Source organism: Gorilla gorilla, chromosome 4, assembly GCF_029281585.2.
Source record: "Gorilla gorilla gorilla isolate KB3781 chromosome 4, NHGRI_mGorGor1-v2.1_pri, whole genome shotgun sequence".
Classification (NCBI taxonomy): domain Eukaryota; kingdom Metazoa; phylum Chordata; class Mammalia; order Primates; family Hominidae; genus Gorilla; species Gorilla gorilla.
In genome coordinates this window covers 54,238,288-54,254,669 of record NC_073228.2, presented here as the reverse complement: position 1 = coordinate 54,254,669, position 16,382 = coordinate 54,238,288, and the positions used below count along the sequence as shown (strand labels likewise).

At 54.5% G+C, this 16,382-nt stretch overlaps 1 protein-coding gene across 4 annotated transcripts; it reads right to left on the bottom strand.

Annotated features, from left to right (window-relative positions):
• Nucleotides 1–316: 316 nt before the first annotated feature.
• On the bottom strand, nt 317–15,161 carry LOC115933306 (TBC1 domain family member 3G-like). 4 transcript variants are annotated; one of them, XM_055388322.1, is made up of 15 exons: nt 15,088–15,161; nt 14,600–14,660; nt 9,641–9,713; nt 9,396–9,478; nt 8,070–8,109; nt 7,507–7,587; nt 6,956–7,063; nt 6,516–6,625; nt 5,215–5,263; nt 4,569–4,689; nt 3,761–3,855; nt 3,311–3,376; nt 2,748–2,847; nt 2,225–2,377; nt 317–1,243 (listed from the first exon to the last, which is right to left on the bottom strand). In XM_055388322.1, exons 3-15 carry the CDS (start codon nt 9,710–9,712, stop codon nt 747–749), a joined length of 1,575 nt encoding a protein of 524 aa, XP_055244297.1. In that variant the 5' UTR covers nt 9,713; nt 14,600–14,660; nt 15,088–15,161; the 3' UTR covers nt 317–746. The 4 variants fall into 4 exon arrangements, with proteins under 4 accessions (XP_055244297.1, XP_055244299.1, XP_055244296.1 ...); XM_055388324.1 differs by lacking the exons at nt 14,600–14,660; nt 15,088–15,161 and adding an exon at nt 11,156–11,280 and having other exon boundaries at nt 317–761; nt 805–1,243; XM_055388321.1 differs by lacking the exons at nt 14,600–14,660; nt 15,088–15,161 and adding an exon at nt 11,156–11,280.
• Between the last annotated feature and the right edge of the window lie 1,221 nt (nt 15,162–16,382).

Genomic DNA, 16,382 nt, shown 5'->3' with positions numbered 1-16,382 from the left:
ATCCTCCTGCCTCAGCCTCCTGACTAGGTGGGAGTATAGGCACACGCCACCATGCCTGGCTAATTTCTTTGACTTTTCTCTAGAGACCGGGTCCACCTAGGTTTCCCAGGCTGGTCTCAGACTTCTAGACTCAAGTGAACCTGAACCTCCCACCTCGACCTCTCAAATTGCTGGGATTACAGGTGTGAGCCACCACACCCGGCCTAAATTTCTTATGTGCCATGGGACTGCAAAACATCATTATTAGGGGCAGCTGGATGGAAGTTATAGGAGGACACTATAGTGCCTTTTCAATATTTCTGTCTAAAATCTAAAATCATTTCAACAGGAAACATTTATTTCAAAACGTGAAGGTGGTTATCCTTCCATGAGTTTAAAGTACAAAGGCAGGCTCACGGTGTCGTCAGAATTCAGAACGATGGTCGTGGGGCTGGGGGTGTTGGGAGGGGCTGGGCATGGTTGGCTTTGTGATCTGGGGTCTGGTGTGTTCCATCTCTGAATGTCTCTCGAGCTGCTCTCTGTCTTAATACACTCTCATAAGTTTAACCAAAAATAAAACGAAGATGCGAAGCTTGCTTGGGTTGTTAAGCCTAGGGAAATTATCCAGCCATGAGCCCTGGCCCAGATGCTTCTAGAAGCCTGGAGGGAACTGAGAACTTTCCAAGTGGAGGCCGCAGAGGCAAGGCCCCGAGGTGGGAGCACACTGCTGTTCGTCCCTAGCTCCGAAGGGGGCGCCCTGGTTGGAATCAGTGCTGGGTGCACTGCAGGGCCGGGAAGTCCATGCCCACGTTGTGGCTCAGTGCAGCGAAAGCCGATCTCACCCGCTCCGCAGGGTGTTCAGCCTGCCAGCAGGGGGCCAGCTGGTCCTCCTGGGATATGGCACGGACCCAGCAGCTCTGTCTGAAATCATAATGGCGGAACCAAGGGCCCTCTACGTCCAGGTCCATTGGGAGGCGGGGCATGGAGTTCCACTGCAGGAATCTCCAGGAACCCTGAGGTCCTCCCTGAGCCAGGGCCGGGCTGGGCACACCCTGAGTGCCCACAGGGTAGGTGTCTTCCTGGACAGCCCCACCAGGACAGGGTGTGGAAGAACGAGGTGCCCGTGGCGGGGAAGCTGACCAAATGGGCCGCGGGAACCGGGCTGGTGGGCCTGGAGGGGCCTGCCTGTCCCCCTTGCAGAGGGTCTTCCCGCCACGTGAAGCCGGCACAGGCCTGGATGCCGACGACCCTTGCTCGGCTTTGGCTGAAAGGAAAACAGACGCGGTCAGCATCTCCAGTGAGCCCACGCAGGCCTTTCCGGGCTGGGCCCCACCTGCCTGCGTCTCTGGAGTCCTCGGGGTCTCTGTGTGGCCCCCGTGGACTGACACTGAGGACACGCCTGTAGTCTGCTGATCCCAGAGGGAGGGGTGCGTGCTGCCTGGCGTGGGGAATCTGTCGTGGCATGGCGGGTGGCTCCTGGGACTGCCCCCAGGGTTCAGACTGGCTGGGGGCTTCCTGCCACACACCTTCGTCCCAGGGCTGTTGGGCCTGGGATACGGCCCCCAGTCAGAACTCAGGTGGGAGGGGCCTTGGATGTCACCCAGCCCCTTGTCACCTCACGTGGGGACCTGTCTCCGCAGTGGGTGATTGGGCCCGGATGCGGGTCACCCTCTGCCCTCCTGGGCTGCCCAGTCCGTGCCAGGACTCAACGTTCCCACTTCTGGCTGAACTCTTGGCTCTGGCTCTGGGGCTGGGGTCCCGCCTGTGCCCTCTCCCTGAATGCTCTGTGGCTCAGGGACACTGATTCCCTTGTCTCCCTGGCTCAAGGCTTGTTGTCCTGGCAACCTTGGAGGAGCGTGCAGGAGTGAGGGGCCTCTGCTGCTCTCTGAGGCTGTGGGTGCTTGCAGGGAGGGGCGGGGTCTCCCATAAATGGGTCTGGGCTCCTGTAGTAACTTGGAGGGCCCTGCGAGGGGGAGAGGGAGACACTGTGGAAAGTGGGAGGGGGCTCGTTGGAGGGTCTTGCCCACATCCCCCTCCTGCGTGCACAGCATGTCCAGTATACACGCACTGAGCGCCTGGCCTGAGGACCGGTGGGCCTCCTGTACTTTCTTAGAGTCCAGGAGGAAGAGGAGGAAGAAAAGGTGAAGAGGAAGGCCCAGGTAGTAGGGTTGCGGGTCCCGGGCACTCCCCTACTATTGACTACCCCAGAGGGTGACATGGGAGGGGACATGGCACTGGAGCCCACCTGGGGGTCGCAGGTCCCCCTGCTTTCTTGTTACTTTCTTCATAGAGGCCCTAAGACGCTTGAGCACGGCGTCATCATCCCTGGCCCAGGTATCAACGAACCGGTGGCAAAAACGTTCCCACAGGCCACAGCTGGACGTCTTCGTGAGGCGCTCTAGGGACAGGGTGGATATCAGGCCAGGGGCGTTACCTGGGAATGGTCACAGCTCATACCCCGTGGCCACTTCAGTCTCCTACTGGGCGGTGCCGGATCCTTTTGTGGCCACCCCAGGCGTCCAGATATACACAGGAGACTGTGGCTGGGGGGCGATCCGGACAGGGAAGTGCTCACCACACTCTCGACTTTCATCTGGGTCATGTGGGGGATGGGCTCGGTGTCACAGTGTCCTGCCCAGCCCACCTGGCCAGACCTCCCTCTGGGCCAGAACAGAGGATCATGAGGACAGTGTGAGGAAGCTGCCCTCGGGCCAGTCGGGGTCTGACCCCAGGGCTCCCCAGGCCCCGCTGGGCACACGTAGACTTACTCTGCTGAACCTTAAAGGCGATTCTTGTTATCGGCATCAACGCCTGTTCGCCTTCTACCAGATACACGTCCCACAGGCGCAGGGTGAGCCCGAGAGAGATCTGTGGGGACAGCAGGTGTGAAAGAACCTGGTCCTTCCAGGCTGGGGCTGGTGGCTCGAGCTGCGCACACTGGGGCTTCAGTCTCCGGAGTCAGTGACCTTCCCCATGAGGGTCGCCTGAGCCCTCCAGGACGCTGGGTCAGACAAGGTCTTGAAGCTCCTCATGGGGGGCACTCATTTGAGTGGGGATGTGGCTCCTGGAGAGAGGGGCTTGCCCAGGGCTTGAGGCTTCCCTGAGCCCTCTCAAGTGGGGTCCTGGCCCAGTCTGCCCATGAGGCTGGGCCTGAGCCCCAGCCATTGCCCTGGGATGACCCCTCTTGGGCAGAGGGTTTTGCTTGTGTGTCCTTTGGGGACCCGCCTGAGCCTCCTGTGGGCTGGGAGTGAGCCAGACCCCCGGGCTGGGGAAGCAGGGCACTGCAGGGCAAGGAGGGTCCCTGAGCCAGGGTCTCCCTATGCCTCCTTACCCCGTCAATCAATAGCCGGATGAGGCAGCCTAACGGGGAACGCTGCCCACGTAGATCTTTCTTGTCCTGATGGAAGCAACAGAGGTGCTCAGGCCACTGGGCTGCCCTAAAAACCTCCCTCTTCCAGGGCCTCTGAAGACCCTTCCCCTAGTGCAGAACACTGGGCGGTGTCCAGAGCTCCCCACAACACTGTCACCTTCCCACACTCCCGGTGGACACACTGCCCTTTGCCCTGCTCTGCGGGAGCTGGGCCCCCATCCCTGTGCCTCTGTCTCCTCCAGGGCAGGAAAGGAAACCAACTCCCAGCCCATGGAGAACCCGACGTCCCAGGTCAGGCCCTGGCTGGGACTCAGCCAGTCACCAGCCCCACGAGGGGCTCCAGCCCCCCTGCTCCTACAGCCCCACGGGAGGCAGGGCCTCTGGGAAGAGCTGAGGGGACCATAAGCTCACCTGATTCCCCATGGTCTTCGGTTGTGACGTGGCTACCTCATGCTCCTGTTGGTCTTGGAGCCCCTGGACGGTCCCGCCATTTGGGCTGTGAAATCCTGAGAAGCCCCCAGCCCATCATGAAATCAGAGCCTTCCCCCAAGATGTGGAGCCATCAGCTGCAAGAGCTGGGCAGCTGGAGAGGCCCCCAAACCCCAAGGCCTCCCACCCTCCCATCTGGTGACCTCAACATGCGGCCTTTACCCTGGGGAGGTGGGGCGGGAACATTCCCTGGAGCCTGGCTGGAGGTTCCCCTGGAGGCCTCCTGGGCCAGGGTGCAAAAAGGGCAAGCCTGACTTTCAGGCCACGACAGGGCGGCCGGAACTGGGTGGGCGCTTGGCTTCCCGGTCACCTCCTGGTAGTTGGGTCGGGCCAGGGAACAGGGGATGGGGAGATGCTGCCACCTGGGCTTGGTCGGCCCATTCGTGGGCACCGATGGCAGCAGGAGCCCGGGCAGCTGGAGGGCAGGAGGACTCTCAGGGAGGGGAGAGTCAGCTGCACACAATCAGAGCCGGAGGGCGTGGCTCCAGGACACAGAGGGTGGCCACGGGGAGGATGAGATGCCCTCTGCTGATGGGGATGAGAGGCGTGTGATTTGGGCTTTGGGGGTCAGCCGTGGACTCCTGTGGGACCCTCAGCAGAGACATCCTAAAGTCTCCCAACAAGCTGGCGACACAAGGAGGGTGCCTTGGCTGAAAGCTGTGATCACCTGGCCAGGGTGGCCATCCCCAGGTCTGGCTGCAGGAGGTCCCCGGGGCAGCTGTTCACTTACCCTGCAGGGAGTGCCTCTCACTGGCCAGCAGCTGCACCAGCGCCCAGAATGCATCCTCCTCAGGAAGATAGAGGAGGAACAAGGCGGCGATGTGGCTCAGGTCCCTGCAGTAGCCCACCTCCTGCAAGAGCCAGAGTCACCATGGAAGGACATCACCTCAGAGAGCTGAGGTCACCTGGGAGGACTCATGTCATTGGAGAGGGCAGAGGTGACTGGAGAGGCTTCCTCTGAAAAAGAGGCTTCCTCAGGATGCGCATTCATTTCATGACAAGAGCCAAGTCCGTCAGGCACTTCAGCACCTTGTCCAAAATGTCTGCTGATAGCACCATCCTGTGTGCGATGCTGCCAAGCTCCTGGGCTTTGGGGCAGCCCCAGGAGGAGGGCGTCATTTCTTGTTCTGAGAAGTGGTGGTCAGGCCCAGGTGACACCAGGAGTCCAGGCCCTGACTCCTTTGTGTCTCAGCTTGACCCCTTGAGACCACCCCCTTCCTTGGAGTTTTATGCCAGCGGTGAGCTGACATCCTACCTCCTATATCCTGGTGGGTCACAAATACTAACTTTAAAAGAAGCAACGACACCCCCACCAGACACCCACTCCTGTCAATATGGAAATATGGCCCGGGAACCTCACTGCCGGGAATACTCACCTGGTTATACTCCTCATACGCCAGCAGGATGTGGAGCAGTTCCCGCTGCCTAGGAAACAGAGAAAGGGGGCTTTGGTTTGTTTTGTGCAGATGTTGTTAATTTCACTTTGTCTATAAAGCCTAACAGCAAATCCCATTTCAGGTTCAGATGATTCACCAGATAAGCAGTGAGCTCTTCAGGGCCTGAGACTCTTGAAGAAATGTTTCAGTAAAATCCACATCTGTGACATGCAAATAGCCCAGTTGTACAGTGACTTGCCTGATCCTTTTCACTCTGAATGATTTTTCTTTTTTTTTCAGTTTGCACACACGCCAGTTCAGTCTGTGGGTGTACAGTTCCTCCACGGTTCCGAACCAATGTGCAGAGTCTCCCGGCCACCGCGCCAGCCCCTCCTGGGGCGACTCCTTCATCCTCCAAGTCTCCAGGGTGGCCCCTATGTACCCAGCCTCTCCCCGATCCGTCAGCCCCTGGCCACCCAGACTGCTTCTATGTCCCTGTGGTTTGGCCTTTTCCAGAATGGCCTAGGAATGGGAATCCTACTGTGGTAGCTTATTGGGTCTGGCTTCTGTCCCTCAGCAAAATGCATCTAGGATCCACCCACGTTCGTGCGGGCATCACCGGCTCGTTCCCTTTTCTCACTGGGTCTTCCGTTTGAAGGGAGGACCAGCCTTGCTCTCCCCATTCCCGTGTTGAAGGCCGTCCCCGAAGGCTCCGTGTGTGAGTGACGAGGAGTCAAGCAGTGAACCTGGCATGCAGGTTTCATGTGGATGGCAGTTTCCAAATCAGTGGGTTCAATATCTGTGACACTTTGGGGATGTGTGGTTCAAGTCCATCGAGCTTTGTGAGCCACTGCCCAACTGGCTGCCAACGTGGCTGTGCCACGTCCTGTTCCCAGCAGACCTGGATGAGAGTTTCCAGGACCCCTAATTCTCCCAGCATTTGGTGCTGTCACTGTTGCCTGGGGGGGCTCATGGGCCCTCTATCCTGCCACCCTCCCGTGGGTCCTACCATGGGTCCCCATGAGTCAGGGAGAGCACCTTTCACCATTGTGCATGATTTTGTTTGCTGCCTTCCATCTCCTCAGGACCCTCCTGGGTTCTGGCCCCACATGTTCCAGTCTGGCCCAGGGCTTGGAACCAGGGAGGTGCTCGGTTCATGGTGCCGGCTGCTCCCTGGGCCGGGAGAGCTCTTGGCAGCTGTGTCATCCCTCCTGGGTGACCCTGGCTTCTGCTCCGGGGAAGCCCCCATCCCTCTCATTCACCCCATCTCTGCTGGGACCCTGTGGCTCCCGTAGGCTTACTTGGTTCCGTATCGATCCTTGAAGAATATATGCTTCCTTAATGTCCCGCTGATGTCCCGGTCGATGCGCTGGATGTGCTCAGATGACCTCTTGCCCTTCTCCTTCATGATCTGTAGGGCAGGGCCAAGAGGAGGAAGCAGTCTCAGGACAGATGGAAGACTCCCTGCCCCCAGTGGCAGTCAGCCCACAGTCAGCACTTCGGGAAGGAAGGACAGAAGGAAGGTTTCCTTCTGCAGAAAGCTGCATTTTGGCTTGTTACTGAAGCCAGGGAGGGTCACCAGAGCTGAGTTTGTCTGTGGTGACTGTGTCACCGTCTGTGCCCAGGGTGTTCATCTGACCTTCACCCCCAGCTCCCCAGGGTGGTCTTGACGTTCCCTCCAGCTGGAGACCTGGGCCCCTGACACGGCCTGTCCTGTTTGTTGTGCTCTGGCTGAGCGTACCTGGTATCTTCCGGGGTTTTTCAACTTCATTTCCTCAATGTTCAGGAGGACTGACCACATCGGGCCCCGGATGTTCATGGGCATTCCCTTGTACGCTCGATCTATGAGCTGTCGGCAGAAAACAATCTGGTGTCACAGGCCACGGGGTGACCCCAGTGAGGACCAGAGCCCGGGGATTCTGGAAATTGTCGGTTTTGGCCCCATGATTCCTCAGTAGAGGTGAGATCAAGCTGGGACAGGGTCTCCCTTCCCAGGACTGAAAGAGTGGATGGACACTCAGAGTCGAAACTCTGATCTGAACCTTTTCCTTCCTTCAGGTCACCAGGGCATCCCTAGCCTTGAGCTCCGGGTAGTCCCAGCCCTAGATTCAGATTCCCTCCCAGCAAGGTGACGCTTGCACGAATAGGCAGGAAATCTGGCGACCAGGCCTGCAGTCCTCTGGGCGAGGACAGTGTGCCACCCACCCTCTGAGAGGCTGACGGTGCCAGGCCACAGCCATGGGTGCCTGTCCCCTGTCTCTGCAGAGAGTGCTTCCTCCCTCCACACATTACCTTCCTGCTGCTTTTGTATTTCTCCCAGTCTCCCAGCATATCCACCCACTTGCTCTTTCGGCCGATCTCCCGCCGAATTTGCTGTCAAATGAGGCATGTTGGAGTTAGCGGAGCTGCCAGGCTTCCCAGAGCCACCCACGGATGCTGGGTATTGGGCTCTGGAGCCCTGGTGGGAGCCAGCTGGAAGGAGCCAGGGAAGGGCAGACCTCAAGGGCTGAGAGCCTTTGAGCAAATGAGCACCAGTGGGCTGGCTTTGGGACCCCGGGATGTACCATCCTCAGGCCACAGACACACCAGTCTTAGGTCCCAGCCTCTAGGTGGGGTCCTGACACAAGCGCGCAGCCACCCCCAAGCCAGGACTGTGGTTCTCCTTTTGGAATTTTATCAAACTGCCAAAGTGAACAGCAACCTGGGGTCAGGTCCAGCAGGGACTGCTGCCCCTCCCAGTGACAGCGTGTTGCCCTCACCAGCCACCGCTCAGGCCAGCTGCTTCCTCTGCCTCACTGACCACCCACCCAGTCCCTACGTCCCTGGACCAGCCCCTCCATGCATCAGGCTCTTACCTTCGCCTCCCGCGCAGTCAGAGGAGGCAGCTCCGTCTCACTGTAAGGCAACCCAGGCAGAGCTGAGGAACTGCACGGGGCCTGGAGCGGCCCCAGCCTGGGTGCCGACCCCCAGAAAGGACTGGCTCTGTCCCTTTCCAGCTCAGGGCTCAGCCCAGGAGAAGGCACAGGGAAGGGAGGACAAGGGCCTTCCTGTGGGGCTGACTCCCAGTGGGGGCAGGATCTGGGAGAAGAAGGAGTGTAGGGACAGCCTGGCCGGGATTACTGGGGCCCCTGGCGTGGGGGGCGGTCAGGCTGCCCAATGGGGCTGCCCGTCCTGGACTCGAGGTGGTGCTTTCTGCTGGAGCTGAGAAAGGTTAGCCCTGAGATGGGATGGGGGCCGCCCAGGGTGGGCGACCGGGCCCTTAGAGGAGTCCCTCAGGGAGTGACCACATCACCCCGCCAGGGTCAAGGGAGCCTGCCCTGAGACCTGCCCAGTGTACTCTGGGTGCACCAGAGGCCCACCCCACTTGACAGCCCCAAGGCCCTTGCAGGTTCTGACCTCCCAGCATCCACCTGCCTCTCCCTGCACCCGAGCCACACACCCTGCGTTTCAGAAGTGGCACGGCTCATCAGCTCCCTCCCACCCTACCTCCCCAGGGATCCTCTGTCTCTCCATCCTGTGATCCCTGAGGGATGGGCTCCTGGCTGGGCTCCTCTTGCCCGGCCCCAGATCCCTTCCCAGCACCAGACCCAGGTCTTTAGCCGCAAGCCCTGCTGCCTCCCTGGCCTCACCGTGAGATGCCCAGAACGGGGCCCTGCCCATCTTCTCCCCCATTCTCCTAGGGCTACAGCCCCCATTATCACCATGCCTTTTCCCCTCACGGGACAGTGAGGGCTGTAGCTCTAGGGGAATGGGGGAGAACAGGGGCAGGTGGGCCCTCAGAGACCTGCTGGACAACAGCCCTGAAGCTGGGCCAGGCGTCCCCTCACCCTGTGGCCATAACCCTTGCATCTCACCGGGGTTGTCTCCAAGTAGACAGGGCCAGACCCTCAGGCTGCCCCGCTCCTCTTGTGCTCACTTGCCGACAGAACTGCTGAGCGCCCAGGGGCCTGACCTAGCCCAGTCTCCATTCCCACCGGCTCCCTAGATGGGTCCCACACCTCTGGCCTAACAACAACCTCGGGCTGGACCTGCAGGGGAGTCAGGGAGGAGTTCTGTCCCTGGAAAGGAGGTTGACCCGACCTGGTGAGACATGTCCTGCATCAGAAAGGCCTTTCTAAAAGCAAACCCATCCCTGAGCTGAGACAGGTGCTTTAGGGGTGAGGGGAGTGCAGAGGACTCACTGTAAAATCCCCAAATGATCGACGTTGTTGTAGCCTCCAAAAGCCTTAGGCCCGTTGTCCTCTGACAGCCCAGGTCGGTGTCCCTGTAGCCCAGAGGGAGCCTTGGTGAGGGGTCCAAGGTAAAGGGTGCAAGGGCCTGGGGGCATTGGCCACCCGTCCCTGCCCTGTGCTCCTAGGGAGCCCAGAACCCTTTGACCAGGGCACACTGGAAGAGGCCTCCCTCCAAGAAGCAGACCGACTTGTACCTTTTCGTATTCCATAATGATGTCCTCTCGCTCTTGTGCCCAGCAACTACCCGCGACCTCTACCACGTCCATCCTGTGAGACAAAATTGTCTAAAGGTTACACTGTACGCGGCGGCTTCGGAGAACACCTGAACCGCTCTCGCCGGGCTCCCAGATGCTGGCTGGCTGCGTAACCCCCATTCCACCGCCGCCCCCAGGTAAAAAGGGGCCAGACCCAGTGGCCCACAGCTGCTCGAGTCTCTGGAGTCTCAAGTCCCAAGCAGGGGTGGGCATCTTCCCAAGGACTTGAGTACAGTGGGACCTAGACAGAGAATCCTGTTGTCCCCCAATGCCATGAAATGGGGACACACCGGCCCCAGCAGGTTGAATGGTTTCCACCTGCCAAGGGTGAAGGGCCCATGATGGGCTATTCCAGGGACGTGGAGGCAGACTGGGGTCAGCGACCAGAGGTCTCTGTGCAATCGGCCTCCTGGGATGCTCAGGGCCTCAGAGATGCCCAGTTTCCTACAGGGAACAAGATCTCTCCTGACTGCTCGGTTCTACTCCGCTCATCACTTTGGCTACTGTGGCTCTTCAGTCTGAACAGTGAAGCCACTTTAGGAATAACGCCTGTTGAGCAGGAGGGTGTTCGGTTTGGGGGATGAGAAAGATCTATTGTACGCATGGAAACCACGTCTCTCGCAGAGGGACTGTGGAGTCCACCATTCTGAGCCGTCCCAACAGGAGGAGGCTTCATTTTCCTGGGTCACTGAGGAAGAACAGTGGGTCCTTGGTCCTGGAGAACACCTGGATGGACCGTCCCTCCTGGGAATACTCGAGGCAAAAGGAGGGCGAGGCCTCAAGAGGACCACACAGAGCAAGAAATACCTGGGGAGAACCCTAGTGTCCGGACCCCTTTGAACACAAGGGAAGATAGTCTCCCCTCAGCCAGCCCTCCAGGGCTCCTTCATTTTCCACAGCTGCCCAAGGGCAGCAGGCTCCCCCGGACAAGGGACCATGTGTGTTCAGTGGGGCCCACAGCGACCATCGGGACCCAGCTTAGGGCACAGAGGTGTTCTGAGGACCGTCAGTGGATCTATGCCAGTGGATCTATACCAGTGGCTCTATAGCAGTGGCTCTGCCAGGACCAAGCTCTGCCCCATCGGGATCAGAAACCTGGGCAGATTTGGGATCTAGGGCAGGGAGGTCACAGGGTTCAGGCCTGAATTCCAGCACAGCACACGGCAGGGCTGAGAGCAAAACTCAGGGTCATGTCCGGATTCCCAGGCCGGTTACTGCCTCTCTGACCCCAGACGTCTCATCTGTCGAATGGGGACATTTGGGAACAGCACCCACTCTACGAAGCCACCATGGAGACAAAAGAGCCAATCGTCTACACGGGCAGTGTAGAACGGGCGCCTGGTGAGTGCTCAGGGATGACCCTCCTCGGTAGCTGCCCCACAGAGGCCAACACTGCCCGCACCGTAGCCACTGTCCCCAAGTCCGCCTGGAGGGAAGAGAGCAGGTCACGCTCACCTGATTCTGATGAATCAGCTGGCCTGGGTCATGCCTCTCAGGGAGAAAACCTTTGAGTCCACAGAGCTGCTCACAGATACCACTGCCTGTGTGTAACTGCTGTAGAACACTGAGGCAGGCCAGAGAGCGGATAGGTGCTAAGCACCAGTGACATTCTGAGGTCATGGCACGCATCACAATGGGGCCTTGTCCGGGTCAGCAGTGCCCAGAGTCAAGGGTCCTCCGCTGCCTGAGGCATCAACATGCCTGCCTGCAATGTGTTTGTGCACGTGCGTGCACACGCGTATGTGGGTAAACACGTCTGTGCACGTGTGTGCTGCTTCTCTGGCCAGGCCCGGCTGCCCCACTCATGTGTGCACCCAGTTCCTCATCACTGTCACCCCCGAGGCCCAGGGCCAGCATCAGAGCATCCATGGCTGCTCCCTAACCTCAGCCCTCCCCGCCCAGGGTGGTCCTGGGATACATATAGGGGTGGACGGAAGTGACTGCTGCTGTTGGATCTCAGAATACAAAAGCTAATACTATTACCTAATGGTCTTTTTAGTGTCTCTAATGGTATCGCTTTTTCATTTCTGATATTTTAACTGGGTATTTCTCTCCATGACCCTTGGATATTCCAGCTAGAGGATCCTGTGGGGAAAGTGCCAGGCACACAGTAGGGGCTCACTCTTCTAGACATGTTATCTAAAACCTGGTTCATCTGTCCTTCCACGCAGGGCCTAGGGGATGCCAAATTCCAGGGGCCAGAAAGAGCTTGGGATAAAAAGAAACTTCAAGGGGACGGCTTTGACCTGGGCTGAGTCTGCCTGTGCCATCCAACTGGAGTCTCAAGTCCTGAGGCAGGACGTCCAGATGCCCCAGTGCAGGGTCTTCCTGATCAACACCTGCTCCCCTGTACTCATTAGCAACCTCACCCACCCTACTGTCAAAGCACACTTGGCTCTCATATCCAGGAGCTCTGCATCTGTAGATTCGGCAACAGCAGATGGAAAATATTCAGAAAATAAATTGGACGGTTATGTTTCCATTGAACATGTGCAGACTTTGTTCTTGTCATTATTCCCTAAAGAATCCAGTATCACGACCATTTATGTAGCATCTGCATTGTATTACACATCATGAATAATCTAGAGATGGTCTAATGTCTATGGGAGGATGTGCATAGCTGATATGTAAATACTAGGCCATGTTATGTCAGAGACTTGAGGATCCATGGATTTTGGCATCCCCAGGGACCCTAGAACTAATCCATGGATACCAAGGGATGACTGTATAAACTCACTCAGGAAGGCTTCTCATTGGAGGAAGGGCCCAGTTCAGGACACACAGGGACATCTCCCTGGACTACTGTCCATTCATCCATCCATTCATCCATTGTCTCCCCCCACCCCCCCATCTCGGACTGTCCCAATGACAGCCCTAGCAAGAAGAGACAAGAAACAAGTTCACGTTGTCCAGTTTTGAGGTATTGGAAGAAGTTGTACCAGTATTAGAATAGTGGGTCAGTTTTCTACAGGATGCAGAAAGCATATCGGGCAGTCTCGGGGTGCGGAAAGGAGCCTGGCCTCTCCAGCAGCCACACAGGCCTGCAGTAGGATGGGGCTGGGGCTGGCCATGTGGATCACTTGGGCCTCATGAGGGGAAAGGAAATACCAGGGGGGCAGAAGAGGAGCATGGGGGCAGCTGGTTGCCTAAGGAGAAGGCACCTCAGGGAAGGGGACTGTATTCATTTGTTTTCACACTGATGTAAAGAAATACCTGAGATTGGGTAATTTATAAAGGAAACAGGCTTAATTGACTTGCAGTTCCGGAAACTTACAATCATGGCAGAAGGGGAAGGGGAAGCAGGCACCTTCTTCACAAGACGGCAGGAGGGAGGGAGTGGAGAACCAGTAAGTGCCACACTTTGAAACTATGATCCTCCTACCTCAGCCTCCCAAGTAGCTGGGACTACAGGCACATGCCACCACACCCAGCTAATTTTTGTACTTTTTATAGAGACGAGGTTTTGGCATGGTGCCCAGGCTGGTCTCAAACTCCTGGACTCAAGCAGTCCACCTGCCCCAGCCTCCCAAAGTGCTGGGATTATAGGCATATCAGCCAGCTGATGGAGCATCTTTAATATCATATTTTTACTGTACCTTTTCTATATTTAGAAACGTTCAGGTATACAAATACTATTGTGTTATAATTGCCTATGGTATTCAGTACAGTAACATGCTGTACAGGTATTTTGTAGCCTAGGAGCAACAGGGTATATACCATGTAGGCTAGGTGTATATAGCCTAGGACATACTGTGTAGGTTTCTGTAAGTACATTCTATGATGTTCACATATTGATGAAATTGCCTGACAACATATTTCTCAGAACATATCCCTGTTGTTAAGCAACACATGACTATTCCCTTGATTTTTTATCTTTTCAGAGACAGGATCTTGTTCTGTTGCCCAGGCTGGAGTGCAGTGGTGCCATGATTGCTCACTGTAACCTCAAACTCCTGGGCTCAAGTGACCCTTCCCACTTCAGCCTCCTGAGTAGCTGGGACTACAGGCACATACCACCACACCCGGCTAATATTTTTGTATTTTTTGTAGAGGTGGGGTCTCACTATGTTGCAAGCTGGTCTTGAACTCCTGGGCTCAATCAGTCCTCACATCCTGGCCTCCCAAAGTGCTAGGATTACAGGCGTGAGCCACCACACCTGACCCAGACTCTTTAAGTTGGCAAAATATTCAGTTATGGAAAGCAGAATGCTGGAGGATGACCAAAGGGATAATGAGTGCTGATTCATGTTGACCCTATGACTTACTGCAGGTTGAGTATCCCTTATCCAAAATGCTTGGGACCAGAAATGTTTTGAATTTCATATTTCTTTTGGATTTTGGAATATTTGCATTATACTTACTAGCTGAGCATCTATAATTGCAATATCCAATATCTAAAATGTTCCAATGAGCATTTCCTTTGAGCATCACGTTGGCACTCAAAAAGTTTCAGATTTTGGGTGGGAATTGAACAATGAGAACACTTGAACACAGGGCGGGGAACATCACACACCAGGGCCTGTCATGGGGTAGGGGGCTGGGGGAGGGATAGCATTAGGAGAAATACCTAATGTAAATGACGAGTTAATGGGTGCAGCAAACCAGCATGGCACATGTATACTGATGTAACAAACCTGCACATTGTGCACATGCACCCTAGAACTTTAATTAAAAAAAAAGAAAGAAAGAAAAGAAAAAGTTTCAGATTCTGGAGCATTTCCAATTTCAGATTTTCAGATTAGAGATATGCAACCTGAACACACCTTCAAATAAGGCTAATTTATTTATTACATGGATCCTGACCTTGAGTTAAGTATTCAGAACAAAAATAAAATGTCCCAGCCTGGATAGAGTGACAATACTTTCTCTCCATTTCTATCTCAAGCTATTAAAGATTACCTGTGGCAGCATTCTTTTGTTGGAGCTTGGTTAAATACATATTCATTCCTTTCTTAAAGTCCTGAGAAAACACAATTTTTAAAATCCAGGGAAGTCAGATCTCAGAATTTATAGTATATTTGTATATTAGTAATCAAAAACAAATTTACTCAAATACTCAAGTATCAGATACACTGAAACACATATATCCTTCTGATGCCTACTGCCTTTTATTTAATAATGCGTACTCTATGCCTTCTATTCTTGCTCTTAAGTTTTATAACAGCCTCCCATTTCCACTCCCAAACACACCTGCACATCACTCATCTAAGAGACCACAGTAGTCAACTTCAAATAATTGAATTCTCATTCTTTTTGGTCATTAAAAAAAATGACAAGCCAGAAACTATTTGGGAACTTAATCCAAATAAAGTGAGACTTTTTTTCATGCAAAACTCTTATGATTTCACCATAAAAGAATGAAATATTTAAAGTTTTTTTTTTTTTACCTTATCCCCAATGTAGTCATGCAGCATTCGGATGACAGATGCACCTTTGCTATATGATATAGCATCAAATATCTCATCAACTTCAGATGGATGGCCCACACTGACCTGGCAGACAGTGTGATTCAGGGTTATGACAGGAAGCAGATAGCCTGTAATACTGAATTACATAAAACTCTTTCTAGGAAAACCCTTCTAACTTACATTTTTCTGCCTTTAACTCACTCATAATGTATAACGATGGTCCTCAAAAAAATGTAGTAACTAATAATAATAAAGTTGAATAGAACATGATTCCTGTCATCCCTTAGAGCCTGGGTTCCAGTCCTGGCTTTGTTCTGCTGAGAAAGAAGCCACTGTGGTTCTGTTTATTTTTGGGGTAGTTGCAGAGGAGTGATGAGGAAGACATGGAGGTGAAGAACATTAGATTTCTTGCACTAATTGTAATGAATTACAATTATATGGGAGCCTAATTAAATATGTTGAAGTAGGATTATAACTCTAGTTCTTTAGATACAAAATTTATATATATAAACTGAAGTAGGGATAGGCTAAGTCAAGAGAATTAAAGTATTCATAAAACAGACCCTGACAATAAAGTATGTCCAGAATTTTCCTTGACATAAACAATGGAACCATAGTGTTACCCAATAGGTATGATTTCTCCCATACTACTCTTTTTCTTTTTTTTGGCAGAGCTTTTTGCTCTTGTTGCCCAGGCTGGAGTGCAATGGCACGATCTCGGCTCACCGCAACCTCTGCCTCCCAGGTTCAAGTGATTCCCCTGCCTCAGCCTCCCGAGTAGCTGGGATTACAGGCATGCGCCACCGTGCCCAGCTAATTTTGTATTTTTAGTAAAGACGGGGTTTCTCCATGTTGGTCAGGCTGGTCTCAAACTCCCGACCTCAGGTGATCCACCCGCCTCAGCCTCCCAAAATGCTAGGATTACAGGCGTAAGCCACTGCGCCTGGCCAGACCAGTTTTTTTTTACTGCCTACCTTTAAAAGAAATGTTAATTAGAACTTAGACTTACTAGCTTTTCAAGACTAGAAATATGAACCAGTAAAATCACCCATGCTATTTTCTCTTCTTTTCAAAGTCCAAAGTATCTATGTAACAAATTACGTATTTCATTGTAAATGAGAGCAGTCATAGGCTAATGGTTAGAAAGTATGGCTCACTTCAATAGGATGGCTGTTATCTAAGGCGTCAAGCTCCTGGGCACGGGTGTAATCAGCAGAAACAAACTGAGTCCAAATATCATACTCTGGGAAGCAGTGGTCTACACACAGATATTC